The sequence below is a fragment of the Phaethon lepturus genome, unplaced genomic scaffold, assembly GCF_000687285.1.
Source record: "Phaethon lepturus isolate BGI_N335 unplaced genomic scaffold, ASM68728v1 scaffold3849, whole genome shotgun sequence".
NCBI classification, from domain to species: domain Eukaryota; kingdom Metazoa; phylum Chordata; class Aves; order Phaethontiformes; family Phaethontidae; genus Phaethon; species Phaethon lepturus.
This window is the reverse complement of record NW_010564002.1, coordinates 30,536-46,275: the sequence shown is the minus strand read 5'-3', so window position 1 is coordinate 46,275 and position 15,740 is coordinate 30,536. Positions and strand designations below refer to the sequence as shown.

Sequence of the window (15,740 nt, the reverse complement as noted above, 5' to 3'; positions counted from 1 at the left end):
TTCCTGTAAATTCAGACACTGAACATGGGAAAAAAACTTCAACACTACAAGACACTGGCAGTTTATGGCTTTGGTCAGCATCTTGTGCAATACATCAGAATTTCTGTTTAACTTCTAAGTGGTGTTTTTGTGTAGAATCTATGCACTGAAAACTTTTTAAACTGCTGTACATTGAAACAGGCAGTAAACCCTGCACCTAGTCTGATCTGCAACGTTACTGATTTGATTCTGCTACATCAAGATTCATCCCTGCAAGGAATTCTTCACAGCGAGATCTGTTTAACAGCTCCATTAGTGATTCATTAATATCTTTGTTGAAAACAGAGTCAAAGTTTCCGTTCACCCTTGCTTCACTTTCCAGTTGAAAACTACTCATTAAATCCTGTATCCACTTGAGTTCCTCAGAAAGTTCTTGACTGAGAGATTCATACTGACTCTGCAGATCAGCGTATTTCCCGGTTATGCCTGTAAGACTAGTGCCTACAGTCTTGATATCATCTTGTAGATGTCTCTTCAGGGATTCCGTTTTACGGTATTCATACTTCAGCTGAGACAACTTGTGCCTCACGCTTTCATTCTCTTCTTTATACCAAGCTTCTTTCTCATTATAAATGGAAACCAGAGCATCAATGTCCTCCTGCAAGGAATCGTGGGATGCAGCCAAAGTGCCGAAACCCCGTTCCATAAGCGAAATGTCTTCTACTACCCGGGCAAAGCGCTCAAAGTTGATGTAGGTATTATTGGGAGGCATACTCGAGTGGCACTTTATGGTGTACTCTCTCAGGCGTTTTGTCTTCAGCTGTGTGTTCTCAACCTTCTTGTTCTCTTGGACTTTTGTCTCTTCTTTCAGCTGGTGAGTCGCCAGACAGAGGAACCAATATTACTGAACGTTTACAAGACAGTGCAGTAATTCAAAAACTCTATACAAAGGATGCAGCCTGAACTTCCACAATGCTGGGAGATTCTTTGCTCTCACAGATTTTGCTTCATGCATTTGATTAAAAGAAAAAAAAAACAAACACACAAACCCAAAAACCAGTGTGACGAGCGATGTGCATTCATTCCAATGTGGCAAGTGTAAATAACACGGCTGCAATATATTTTCATGTCAATTTTTAGCAGTTAACAGTCTCAAAGCTATCAATATTTGTGAGTGGAAAAACAACAATCCTGAAAACACTCCAGTTAATGTTTTGTGCAATGCCAAGCAAAACCTGAATTTCAAACATCCTCATTAGTCATGCTGAGATTAGCTATATGTATTTTAAATAAGAGACTTAACCACAAAAGCAAGCAATGTTTATGATGAGAAAACATACACAAACGTAAGCAAATCAGCACGCTTGGTACAGCATTTACATCTTAAGAGAAATTGTGTTTTCCACATTGGCTGTAGTCAACTGTCAAGTCAGAAAGCACTAAAGCCAACACGTAGTATACGTCCATGCAAACAGAGAAGGATGGAAAAATGCAAAGCTCAGTCTAATGTAGGATATTGTAGTGTAAACAAACATCAAAGCTTTGTCACCCTCTTTTTGAATAATAAAAGCAGTCATTTGCAGAAATCCAAGGACTTAGTCAGACCCAAGTAATTTCTTCCCAGTACCTCTCTTTGAGACACCTAGGGTCGCTAAGTACTTCGGGGGCAGTTTTCCATTTAACACACCAATATGAGTGAGAATTATCATCTCTGCTTTGCTCATGGTAAAAAACAAGACCTGTCTCTTTATTCAGTCTTACCGTTATCCATGGATGAGACAGAGCTTCCTGAATTGTAAGCCGTTTCCTAAAAAACAACACCACACAAAAAACTCACAACCTGGAATGAGAAATACTTGGTACGCAAGTCCATTGACCCACACTTCTCCCAGGCTTTGTATGAAGCATTTATCAAGATAATGCCAGGACTAGCTCTTAAATTTCAGGGTTATATTTCTCCATGAGGCATACTGCTTGTGCGCAGTTTAGTAACTGGGTCTGAGTTTCAGTAAGGAGCTGCCCTCACTCCACATAATTTTAGTTCTTACTTGGTCAAAATCTACCTGTATTTTTGTGTACGCTTCCATAAAAAGTGATAAAATATTACTTTGTTTTGTTCATCCTACATGCTTAGAAGATAAATTCTTTCTATACACCTTTAATACGACTGTGTATACAACACTAATTACATCAAAACTGTCCTTTGGAACACAATATTACATCACTGCAGGAGCTGCCATTTCCTGCAAGCAACATTTCTGAGAGGAATACTTCAAACCTAATCAAACCTGATCAACCCTAACCTCCTTCTGCATTGTGGCAGTTTGGTGAACAGCACATTAAGAGCACTGAGAATCAAAGGTAGAAAACACAGCACTGCACAGGGACTGCCTGTGTATGTGTGACAACTATCAGTATCACTGATTTGTCCTTTCTTAAAAGGAGGTTACTAGACCCCTGCAACCTCTCATCAAACCCCACCTACTTTACCCTATTTTAAGGCCTGAGGATTTGCAGAAACCTTGACCAAATAGCTTGCCTCTTTCTCTCCAATACCTATTTTTTCCCCTAATGAAGCCATTAGGAAGAACTGCAATGGCCTGACTTCCCTCCAGGACAAATAGTGTTACAGGGAAGGAGATGCTACTTCTGCGTGTGCTTTATTAAAAGAAAAACTAAAAAAAGGTCTGTGGTTCCTATAAACTGGGAATAAAGATCTGCATAGCTGTCACGCAAATTCTAGGTGATTGCAACAGATGCAGAGAGACTTAAGGAACAATTCCACGATGAGAACATTTGAAGATTTTTCTGCCCTTGCACTATTCGGAGCATATTCTGGGATCATGTCACCTCCTTGCAAGTAGTTCATAATAGACTGAAATATTGGGAGTGGCAATTACCCTGAACTAGAGATATTGCACACCATTTTCAGCCCTTTACCTATACCCTATTGTACCAGCTTGACTCAGGTAAGAATTTGGTCCTGAAAGTGAAATTTAACTGAGATTTGGTTGCTTTTCTTAGGGTTTCTGAGTGCAGTGATTAGCTAGGGGCACAGCAGCATCTTCCTGTCTTGCTCTTGAATGGCAATACATACTGCAAGGAAAGCTTTGCGGATTACTCGTCAGGCTATGTATCACCAGTTTATCTTAGAGATATCTGAGAGATTCAGGGTCCTCCTGAATTTTTACTTACCGTGTATCTTTCACCAGGAGTTTCTGAATAAAATCTTTTGCCAGGTCACTGGTATTGCTGAAAAATTCTTCATCAAATTCATAATTCACAGCTGTGATGTTGGCAAGTGTTTCTTGTTTACTTTCTCCAAGAAAAGGCGATGCACCACTAAGCCTAAATAAACCAGAAAGAAGAATCAGTTGGAAAAACCAACAGCAGAGGTCACCTAATGAAATTACAAAGACTGTGTAATGTACTCTCGGGACATTTCTGTATCTCGTGTTGTAGCAGCCATGCCCCATGGGAAAGAACAGGTCCAACTTTGGCTCACTACATCTGTGGTTATCAGTCAGACTCATCTTGAAAGTCTCTAGTGCAGGACTAATGTGTGCACACAGACAGAAATGCACAGATTCTCCTCTCCTAAGTGTCTCATTGAAGTCCTTGCTAATCAAACTAGAAAAAGCTTTGGCTGAGAAGAGTCTCTATCCCTGTGAACCCACAAACACTACCAGGCAGAAGCTTCTACCAGCTTCAAGCAGATAAAGTAGTGTTTCTATAGATTTTCTTCGGGTGGGAAAAGCCCTGCCTCTCCTGCTTTTCTGTCTGCTAAGCTACTGACAAATTCCACACACAGTGGGTTCAGCCCAGAGACCTTTCTCAGCTGGAACCAAAATACAATGTGTGATCGGAAGTCAGGTGGGTGGCCTTGCCTAGGCACCAGCTCTGCCAGAGAAGTAGGGCCATGCTGCTCATTAAAAGGAATCCACAGACAAGAAGACTTTGGCTGCAATAAAATCCAACTGTTTCTGAACAATGCAAAATTTCGTTCTGTTGGCACTCTGCTCCAACTGCAAGGATATAACGGAGACATCATCATAACAAAGTGCCATTCAGCAATCTTTACTTAGACAGAAAAAGCTTTCCTCCTGCTTTGCCTATCTCTCAGCTGTGACTGACAGCCTTCATCTTTGATGATTATTTACCTCTGCTCCATAAAACTCAAGTGCCAGAACAGATTCACTGCAGACTCCTCCTGCCCTGCCCTGCTTTCCCTCCCCTCTCTTCCCTCCCCCAATGCACAGGGATGCTGACTTCCAAAAGCCTGGTGTAGGGGAAGTGTAATTTATAGCAAGGAAATTGGTCTCATCCCTTTTTTAAAATCTTCTGAGCTATTATTACGCTTACCTATTTTGTATAGCTTTGATAGCACGTAGTTTCAAGATGCAGCAGGCTCAAAACAGGACTGCAGCAAACTCCTGGGATCTAAAGTGAGGTTTTGAACACTAAACTGCTTGCTTAGATGATCCTGCTCAAAAGACCTTTTACCCTGTCTGTTTTGCTACTACCATGCTGATTGGGAATTTGTGGGTAAGCAGAAAGTTAGACAGGACCACCCAGGCCATTCAGCCCAGTCCCCAGCTACCGAATGTGGTTTTATCCACAGAATAAATATTTGAGCACCTAAACTGTTTCCTCTCCCTCTACAATCATACAATGACACCAAAGCAGCTGACACAGCAAGGCAGCATGAGCGAGGTCCTCCAGTTGTCTTTGATACAGTGAGTTTTACCCCATAAGCCACAGTCCATCTCACTTCTTAAGAGGTTTTATACACTCCCTCTTAAGCTTCTGTTGCATTTCTGTTAGCCACTGAGAAGACTACAAGCAGACACCTTGCTACAGACAATGGGCGTCATTCCAAAACTAAAGCTTGGAAACCTGCCCTAGAGCCTTTGTTTCTTTTCCCTTTCCCAAAACTGTGCCATGAAGCAGTTGTAATTCCACCTTCTGGCCCTTTGCTGGAAGCCAAAGCCAACAGCGCTGTAGTCTCCTCTGAATGTTTTGGGGTTTTTTACTCTTTGGGACTCAATTTTTAAGGTCTGTGAAATGGGAGGCTTCTCAAATCCTAATACCTAATGCAAATTACTTTTGTCATATCCTGACTCAGTGCCTGTAAACATCTAACAGCAGACCTCAGTAATAAAGGCTTTGCCCTTACAACCCAGTGAATCACTCCACTGGTTACTGAATTAAGGACTTGTAGGCATTTGGATTTGTACACCTCATGATCGCATCCATTTGATTGCTGCCATGTTTGCTAAAGTATCATTAAACACACCCCATTTATTCAGAATTCTTCAGAACAAAAGGCTTTAAAATTAACAGGCAATACTAGTTAAAGGCATACAAATTTCTAGTGCCCAGCCTATCATGCAAGCTGACCCCTCCCATCATAAAAAGCATGATTTTTTTTTCCTGTAGTGAGACAATTTTCAACCTTAATTACTACGGCAATCATGACTAGCCAACCGGGTAAAACAGGATCTCCTACACTGGATACCCGACCGAAACCCGCTTCCGTACTCTGTCCCCAGGACAGAACTCCCAACGCAGAGCACCTGGCCTTCCACGCAGCATTGTAATCGCACGGCGAGTATTCCCACCTGCTTATCTTCAACTCCTAGGTTTTCCTCTCAGCATTTATGAACACACATAAACAGCAATCTACAAAGTTTAATATCCTGTCAAGTACACGTGTCACTGAAGACCAGAGTGCTGATAAAAAGCAAGGGTCTGGACAATGTTTTAAACCCCTCTACCTGAGCTTGGGCTCAGCCAGTATCCCTACCTTTTTCTGCACCACAGGACGGAAGGGAAAGTGTTGCACCGGATCTGATTTCTCAGACCATAGCTCTTTTACAGCTTTTGGGATCTAAGCCTTGGGTACAGCCCAAGGGTGGATTTAATTCTACTACATTTATTTTCCACACTGAAAAGAAAACCCCTCCCCTTCAAGCCTCCGTACTCGCACTGAGCCCTGAGCTGTGTAGTGCAAATCCCTCTACTACCCGAGTGCACCTGCTTTAAGCCTGGCAGCAGGTCAGTGCTCTGCGTGTCTTAAGGAGCAGCAGAAGCCCGGGGTAGGAACGTTGGGGCGAGACGTTTCCGACCATGCAGCATCCACCATGCACAGCTCCCCAGCAGTCACAGGAGCTTGATTCCAATGGAAGCAGTTAGGTCCAAGGATCCCTGACCACTTCTGTAATTCTCATATCAAACCAGAGGAAACAATTCTGGAAGCAACGAGTGCTGTAGCTCCTTCGCATGCATCCATTGTCACACAAGCAGTTTCACAAATATTCAAGCTCCATCTTAAAACTCTCTCAACTGCTTGTCCCCAGGATGCCCAATGAAACTCATTTCTTTGAGAGTCTGAGCTTGTCGTCATCTTCTACTTTTATTTATTCATCACCAGTTGACACACTTTTCTTCTTATAAAGTATCTTTTTTTCCCCTTGTGCTTACTGACTGCAATATTCCCAACCAGCCTTTGCTTTACTAGCTTTAACAAGCCCTTTTTTTCCCTGTAAGATGGCCCGCTTGAATTCACCTTTTTGAATATGGGTGACCATATTCATGCATAGTAATCTAGACTGCTGCCTTTACAAGCAAATTAAAACTTCCCTGTTTTCACCTGAAATAACTCACTTTGTAAACGGTACTATTACACTTTCTGTTTCTATTCTGTCCACACACTGGTAGCTCATAGTCATTCTATGAGCAACCAATACGCTTGAGCTTTTCCATCCTCTACCATTTAGAGCTGACGAGGTCCCATAAGAAGCAGAAAAGCCCAGTGATGTTAGAGACTTTTGTTCGTTGCCTGCTCAGAATGCCCCACTTCTTTTACCCCTTATTTCAAAGTTGAAAAGGCTGCAGGATAACATTTGCCCATTCGACAGACCACTGCCCACCCCATGCGTGCAGCTCCTTTCTTAAATGACTACAGGGAAGAGCTGCTTCGTACTGATGCAATAGAACTGTAGGAACACTTCTACAGCAGCCACTCTATTGTACTCACAGTATGTAGGTGATGACTCCTATGCTCCTAAAAAACAAAGGAGATTAATTGCAGGGATTCTACATGACCTGTACTGTTCTTAATGTACACAATATGAAAAAGTCGATGTAGTTGCTGTACAGGCAGGAGTGACACCGTACCTTTAAGAGAGATAACAGCAGTTATCTAGAGAACGGTGTTTCAGGGAAAGCGAGAATTTTACATATAACTTCAACTAATGCGGATACTTGAAGTCTCTTTTTGTATTTCTACTCTGGCAGGTATTTACTACAGTACACATCAGAAATACAAAGAAATAGAAGCAAGGATGTTTTATTTGGGGTGACCTCTTTTGCCTGCCTTCTCAGCAGATCAGATTAGTACGCAGGTCTCCTCTGCATGCAGTGCTCTTATAAATAAAGCTGTCACAAGTGCTGCAGGAACATGTTTTCTTTTAGGAGTGTTCCTCTGCAGTGGACAGCGGCAAACTGTTAACTCTATAATTGCCACCATTAAAGTTTTTCATTGTAATTTTGCAGAAATTAAATGCTTATCTTTTAATTAAAAAGAATGTATAACAAATGGAAAGACAGAACAAAGAGTTATTAACTGCACATTGAGTTTTTTGTTTTGTTTTTAATTTGTTGCAGTAGAGTGGATTCTATTCAGAGCAAATTAATAGTAGAGCAACCTGGGAAAAAAGCGTTAAAAACTTACCACATATCTGCAGCTAGTCCAAGCGGTTCATAGTTTACTATTTCTGGAGCTGTAAGAAAAATTTAATCAAACATCAGCAACTGAGGTAACAAATCTTTACCAGGCTGAATTGAGTAGCAGGTCTAGAATTACCAAGAAGGAGAAAGCAGGGGGTGGGAAAAGGAAAGGTAGTTATAGGATGCACTGTTTATAGTTTTATAGCCCTGATAGGAATTCAGGTTCACAGTTGTCCAGAAGAGATTATGTAGAGTAACTGGGAGCATAACACAACTCAAGAATAAGGGTGAAGCAGATATTATATACTAAGTGCAGTGCAAATTATAACAAGTAACAAATTATTTCACCTCCCAAGGATACTGTTACCTGTTATGTTATGTTTTGTTCTGTTGTTAACTGGTGCCATTAAAGCTAGTTTCTAACGGTCAGTCAGAAACAGCCCTTGGGCAAGCGATTAAAATTACATGCCAGACTACACTGCTATCCATGTCAAACCCTATTATCTTTGTATGAAACATTTCCTCACTGGAAAACATCCCCATATAAAACTGCATGCAAAAGAAAAGACCAAGGGAGCCAATGAGATGAAAAGAGGCATCTGTAACAGTTGTGTTTAACCAGAGTATGAATTACAATTCTCCTCCCGCCCCCCAATGCCCAAAAACCCACCGCAAAACCTCTAACTGAAACTAGTAGAAAGGAGTAGGATTAACCTAAAATCCAAGCAAGATAGATTGGAATTATGATCAGTGAGTAACAAAAACAGAATCAGGTGGAAAAATGCAAGGGCAGGTGAGGGTTTTGTACTCAACAGGTATACAGTGAGAGGCAGTTTTACCTAGAGAGCAATGATAGAGATACCCATGTAATTGTGTACCCGTGTACAACAACGCAGAAGACTTACTTGCCCCAGCAATAAGTAAAAAATTATAATTTGTATTTGCAGGGTTTCACAATCTCAAGCCTGAATTTAGGTCTCTCAATATTTATTTGGCAGCAAGCTACTCTCACAGGAGCAGCACATCTGGTTTATAGAAAGCACCTTTCAGCTATTCCAGAAAAATAAAGTAAACCCCTATATATTTTGGTCACCTTGATACAAGTGAGATAGAAACTACCTCTACCCCTCACTTCTTAACTTCGAAAACATGTCTCAACTTCCTCATGGAACTTGCAATACAAGACAAAGTGACAGGTCAGTCACTCACCTACAAATTCTGGAGTTCCAAAAATGTTTTTAAATTCAACTCCATCTTCGATTTTGTGAGCCAGGCCGAAGTCAATGAGTTTGATGTGTGGAATAGGGATATTCTTGTCCAGAAGCATAATGTTTTCAGGCTAAAAATAACAAGAGAGAGATCTTTGCTATTGTATTATTAGTATCTTGGGAAAGTAACAGTGTTCTCAAGTGCTTTTTTTCCCCTTCACCTATGCAACACTGTAGAACAAGAAACACATACCTGTGCCTAACCATTTACAATTCATTCTTTTGAGAAAGGGAGATTTGACATCATTGAATGGACCAGAACTTCATAAAAGCAAAGCAAATCTAGTAAAAGTAATACTTTAATTCCTTTAATTTTGATCTCATGCAAAAATCTGCCTTTCTCTATCTTCCTGTTAGCAGTCCTAAGCTTATTTCCTTAATGATGGCTATTGCCAGGGTGAAAACAAGATACCCTTGTTTTCACAATAAGGCGGAAGTTTTTCACGCAACTGTATGTAGTTCCCTAATCTGACAAGATATGCCACTAGATTATCAGCCCAGCGGCATTGCGATGTAACACAAAGTGGAAGCTCAGTTTATCTTGTCCCCTCTTAAAACAGAAAATATATCCCTGGCCTGCAGGGCCTCCTGGGAAGACGTCACACCCTGACGCCATGGACTTGCTTCGGTTACAACGGCCGGTGTGCCCGTAGCAGCGGCGAGCAGGCAGCTGAAGCAGTGCGGATACCTGGTGCAGAGCCAGAGTGCCGTTGCTTGACTCTGAGGGGAACCTGCGCCACTGAACATTTCGACTGACAGCAATTTTACAGATCTGTTCTTGGAATTTGCTATGGGAAACCTCACTACATCTGTCCCTAGACTGTATTGTAACCCACTAGAAGATGTCTCATTAAATGCTTCTTGAGGGATTCTAGTCACATCTGAACCTACTTAGGGAAGGAAAATGCACTTCTCTATGAGACTAAATTTACAGCTGCAGCGACAAGGCCAGGAAAGATCTAGGATTTACACCTGAACAGTCCCGAAAATGGAAAGAATTGGGATCAGAGGTCCTAGCTGATATATGATAGCAAGCTATTAAATGAACACGTAGCATTTCTCACAGCATTGTAAGGAAAAGCCGAAGCTAGCACTGTGAAATTAAAGCTAACCTTTTCAACCACAGGCTTTGACTTTGTTTACCAGATATAAAGTTCATATATAGTTCATAAACTTACTTCGTCAACTAAATTTCTCAGGCATAGTTATTCCCTACCATGGCCCTATTTCACAGGTTCCAGAGTAAATTATGGCTTCAATTTATCTCCCATGAAATGTTTTAATGCATTATTTTGTCATAACTTAATCATAAGCTCAAGAGCAACAGTGAGACAGTTTGATTCCCTGCTGGCAGCTGCCTGGCCTTTTCACAAGCAGCAGGTCCTAATGTGGAGGCAGCTCCTGCTAACACAGAGCTGCACTGGGAAAGAGAGCATATGAATAATTTATTGTCATAGTCATTGGACCAAGAACGTTTTAGCCTCAGGCTAACAAGTCTGTTTTTCTTCCATGGACCTTCCATGGACACATATGCGTCCACCCCAGATACGTGACGTGAGCTTGTTTAGAGCAGACGGAACAGACTGAAATGGCAAAAAGTCACAGTCACTACCTCTTGGACGGTTTTATTCCTTAGGAGGTGTAAGTCACTGTAGCTCCACTGCAGTCGATGCAGCCTTGTCAAGTGACGAGACAATTATGAATCATACCCTATCTAATCAGATCACTGCTTAAAAATACTAACACTAGCAAAACTCCAAACCCAGTCCTATAAAACCCAGGGGAGTTACTCTGTGAATATGTTTTAGGTCATTTGATACTCACTACCAGTGCTTTCTTTAGCACTCTTTAGCATTCTTTACTTACTCTTTCTGATTTCTGTCTTGCATTTCTTATAACATCTTCATTGACCACCTAACCTTACTGGTATTAAGTATCAAAATTAGCAGCTAGAGATCAGTATAGGAAAAATTGCGCCTATATTCTCACAAATAATTTTATGCCACTGGATATCACACTGTTTTCTAATGCACAGTGAAAACTTTCAGTCTTTGACTTCTGGATTCATGTAGTAATTTCAAAATCAAGTGCACATCCTTTATCTGTTCACACATCTCCTACGCTTTTTCACAGGTACCCCATGAAGATTTGCCAACCAGTTTATTAGATTAGGTGTGATTTGCAACAACTACATATATGCCACTAACACTGACTCAAGACCAAGCAATTTAAGACAGAGACAGCATTAGGCACACATTTGGCACAAGGAATCAGCATATAGACTCCCCCCGGATTCTCTGGATATATCTATAGCGCACCCATAATTAGTAATTAGTAATAAACTAACCTATATTTAAAGTTAGGACAAGGAATATGTAATCTAGCAGTAGAGTTTCTTCCTTTTTCCTTCATTTTAGAACAGTTCCCTCCTCTGTTTTATTCTACTTTGTCCTAGGGAGTAAGTGCATTTTGAATGTACTTCTGGAAGCAGCAATGTTTGAGGCAGCCTGTTCTGTAGCTGTGAGTCTGTTATTGAGAAAGCATTTTCTTCTAGTCTCAGGAGTTTCATTCCCAAGGACAAAAGATTCCTAGCTTCAGAGAAGCATGTTCACCTAGGTAGGCCACAATCAGGAGAGAGACACAGTCTCTTCTGTATTGTCTAGGCCAGTTGTACTGATATCAAAGACAAGGACCAAAGCTATAAATGGCACCTGATATGGTAGGAAGAGAGCTCTGTCTGATGTGTTTTCAAGGCCCTAAGCAAGCAAGAAGTCTTTTTGTTAACCAAACTGCACTAGATGACACACACACACACACACACAATTCTAAACACAGTGGGGAATGGAAGCAGCAATAGTTGTTTGTATCTGGACCTGGCCCTCCTCTTCCCCAAAATGCACTTCTTCTGTACCTCATTCTAATTTTTTATTATTTTTTTTTTAAAACAGCATGCTTTGGATGATACCATAAATGCAAACAGCTGAAGGATTTTGCCTTCTCAGTCAGTAAGTATCCAAGCCCATCCAAAAGTTACCACAGGCCTGTTAAAGGAGATTGGCTTCCTTGGAGCACTCAGCTGTGAAGTGCATTTAAAATGGTCTTACCTATTATTTTAGGCATGTTATCAAATACAGATATCTAACAAATTGTAGAAGGTACAGTTCATCATTAAGAACCAACAATAACAGCAGGTCTAAATCAGCATCTTTACCTTTAAATCAAAGTGAGCAATTTTCTTAGAGTGAAGGTAATTCACACCATCCAAAATCTGCTTGATGAATCTGGTTGCTTCCTCTTCACTCAAAGACTCTTTCTGTGCCAGGAAGTCAAAAAGCTCTCCCCCAGAAACTCTGCAAAACACACCACAAAATGTCCTGTTATCAACGTCATTGTAAAACATAAAATAAATATAAGCACAGAAAACTAAAGTAGCAAAAATCCTCCATACAGTTAGAAAAAGGCCACTCTTGCAGACAATCTAGAGTTTTCTGTTCTGGTCCCGTGTGTGCCAAAACTTCCTTTTGGCTTCAGCTCTCTCCCCTGTAAATTAAGGGCTAGCTTTCCCTAATTCATTGATGCTGCAAGGTTTGATTCATCAAGGATTATAAAGGACCAAAAAAGGTATATTGTCTGATGAATCTACAGACATGTACGTATTTCAATAGGTGGACTTCGATGTTAACCACTTCAACTGCTGTTTTTCAACATTTTCATTTTGGATGAGACAGAGGAGTTAGAACAACTTGTAATAGTCAACAACTGTTAAAGAATTATTTCTCTTACTGGTTGCCATCAGAAGCATGAGGCAGTAAGATCTGCCAAGAGAATCTCTCTTCTCTCCAGAATAGCCATTACATGGTTCTAATACAGATTCTTGCCTGACATAACTGACAAGAAAGCATTTATTTTGTGCTGAGTTTTTAAGACGAAAGCAGACTGTAGCAGCTTGGAAGGTACCTAAAACTGTTTTCCCAAATCAAGAAAGTGCTATTAGTTACTATAAGTTTTCACATAAAAATTTAAATACATTCCATGCATATTTAGTACACAGGATTTCCATTTCCTTTTTTGTGCCTTGTTTTCAGAGGTCCAGCACTATTTTTCTATATGTTATGAAACAGGATGGTCTAGATATTGAATTGGGCATTGTTTGCAGTTGTTATTCATAATTGCACCTACATTTATTGTTCCCAGTTCACACTGTCATTGATATTATTGATTTATTCTCATTCAAATTTACTGTTGGAGGCCCCCACAAAGCAGTTGTTGCTCTTGGGCTCAGGCATGCCACCCATCTGTGCTCACCACTCAGAGTGCAAGCACAAGACTTGAGAGAGCCAACAGCCATTTTGGAAAACAAGCTTTTGACCCTGTTGTCTGATGAAATACCTGTAAAAACTGGCAGGTTCAAATGTTTTGAGTTAACCAAGTGCTGTGACTCACAGACAAGTGAGATGACACTGTGCACTGCACAGGTCTTTTGTGCAATCATTCCTCTGACCCCAGGCTCCTACACAACACTGGTGGGGACAAGATGGTGATTCTCGACTCTGCCTCTTTCAGAGCAAACTATTGTGAACAGCCACAAAAACCGCACAGAGAAGTCAACTGCAAACAAGAACACCATGTCAAAAGCCAAAAAGAAATTGGGCTTATTTCTTAGCTCCTGCTGTTGCTGTGGGTTACAGCATACCCTGCTGTTGCACAGGCAGAGATTTACACAGGGCCTACTGACTTATGCATTGATTACGGGGTATTTTTTCGCAGCTCCCACATAGTCAGAAACTTTCTAAACAACATGACACTTCACTTGGGCAGAAGTCACCTCACTTCACCTGGGCAGACGTCACTTGATGCTTTAATTATTACAACTAAATGGCTGGCAAACAAAAATAAACTTACATGACCCAGGAATATGTTGCAACTGCTGTATGTGGTTGCCGCCTTCTCCTTCCTATTAATCTCAGTTACTCAGCCTGTGAGACTCTTATTTGGTCTCTGATTTTCTTTTTAGGTGACACATACCAAGGGTCTCAGCACTACCATCAGCCTTGCTGGACAGGTTTTGGTTTACCCCGTGCATTTCAGGAGCCAGGGAATACTGTCTCCTTTCCTTATTGTAGTAGGTTTTGGGGCCTTGCTTCATTAATTTAAAAATTGTTACAGCTGACTGTGACAAGCCAGTAAAGAAATCTGAAAGTAAAGCCTGGTAGTCTCGTGGTGAAATCTGTGTACAGAGAGCAGGCAGGTCCCATTTCCTTAATGACTTCTATTCAAACTGCACTTAAGCAATCACCTCTGGCAAGCTGTATGGCCCCATCATCAGGAAGCCAGCTGTACCAGGATACTTTTCTTGTCCTTTTCTGGAATTTAACCATGTAGGCACACTACTCTCTCTTCCTCTTTTACGCTGTAAAATCTCCTTGGTGAATGTTCCTTAAGGTGGACTCTTTAATCAGGACGAAGAATAAAAAAGCACTCTCCCGGGCCAGAGCAACAGCCCATGTAGCCCAGCCTCTGGTTCTCCAACACCAGCAAAAGAAGATACCACTCAGGGAGAGCACACAAGCTGAGCCACTTTGCAAAAGCCGTTCCCCTCACCTTCCCCCGGCACAAAGGGCTGTACTAAGGATGTTAGAGGATCCCTTCCTGCCTGGAGGCTGGCAACTTTCTTTTGAGGAATCTCCTTTGCTACACCTGGGAATGTCAGAAAATTGTTTAGCTGCCCAGACTGGAGGCACTTCATTCCCTTTCCCTCTTGCTACCCCCAAAGTGGCCACTTAAAACAGTTGGGTTAGCTGCTCAGGGCACACCAGGGATTTTGCCCCAACGGCAACAACCTCAGCAACATCCTGGACAACCAGCTACACCTAAGGCATCACTGAAGAAACTGTACAGCCCGCAAGAACGAGGAGCACAGGAGATTTACCTTGCTAACTCTTTGCTGTAGTTTCCCTCTTCTCTCTAGTTCACACTAACCTTGAATCAGGCTAGGCAGGGGGAACTTCCAAGGTACAGAATACAACATAAAAATAAAAAAGCAAACCAGAGAAAGATTCAGGGAGTCTGAAGTCTGTCTGTTACTTAATCAGCAAAAGACTCCCTCTTACAAAACTACACAAGCATTTCATTTCCTGAAGGTCAGAGATTGGCACGCATTACAAACACTACATTAATTCCAGTCCCTTGTGGTATAGCCTAAGACATTAGCCTAAACGGCAGAGATCTTAAAAGAGTAATCTAAAGGAAAATGCAGTAGAAGAGATGTGATGATTTCTCATTAACAAAGACTCGGGCTTTAAAAACAGGTTTCAGTAAGCTGTACAAAGACAGTGGTAAGCAGTTTAGTGCAGAATCATTCTTATCCAAGTTATGCACCTGAGCTTAGAGAAACCATCAGGCAGAAGAGATTTAGCAATCCCAAAAGCCAGCCATTATGGAATCCCAGAAGAAAGCAGCTCAGCAGTAACTCCTTTGCAGCAAGACACTCATAACTGCACTACAAGTTACATTTGAACATCCAAGGCGGTGTGTTTGCTAAAGCAGCACCACCTGTAAAAGTTATCCAAGTTATGCACCTGAGCTTAGAGAAACCATCAGGCAGAAGAGATTTAGCAATCCCAAAAGCCAGCCATTATGGAATCCCAGAAGAAAGCAGCTCAGCAGTAACTCCTTTGCAGCAAGACACTCATAACTGCACTACAAGTTACATTTGAACATCCAAGGCGGTGTGTTTGCTAAAGCAGCACCACCTGTAAAAGA

General features: G+C 41.4%; 1 protein-coding gene across 1 annotated transcript in view; it reads right to left on the bottom strand.

Annotated features, from left to right (window-relative positions):
• Positions 1 to 214: 214 nt before the first annotated feature.
• DAPK2 (death-associated protein kinase 2) overlaps positions 215 to 15,740 on the bottom strand; it is a 39,254-nt gene continuing 23,728 nt past the window's right edge. The window contains exons 3-9 of the mRNA XM_010294713.1: positions 12,190 to 12,328; positions 8,920 to 9,049; positions 7,715 to 7,763; positions 7,019 to 7,045; positions 3,175 to 3,327; positions 1,741 to 1,786; positions 215 to 850 (exon numbers count right to left, since the gene is read on the bottom strand). Coding sequence (XP_010293015.1) covers positions 215 to 850; positions 1,741 to 1,786; positions 3,175 to 3,327; positions 7,019 to 7,045; positions 7,715 to 7,763; positions 8,920 to 9,049; positions 12,190 to 12,328 — 1,180 coding nt within the window. The remainder of the gene's footprint in view (positions 851 to 1,740; positions 1,787 to 3,174; positions 3,328 to 7,018; positions 7,046 to 7,714; positions 7,764 to 8,919; positions 9,050 to 12,189; positions 12,329 to 15,740) is intronic.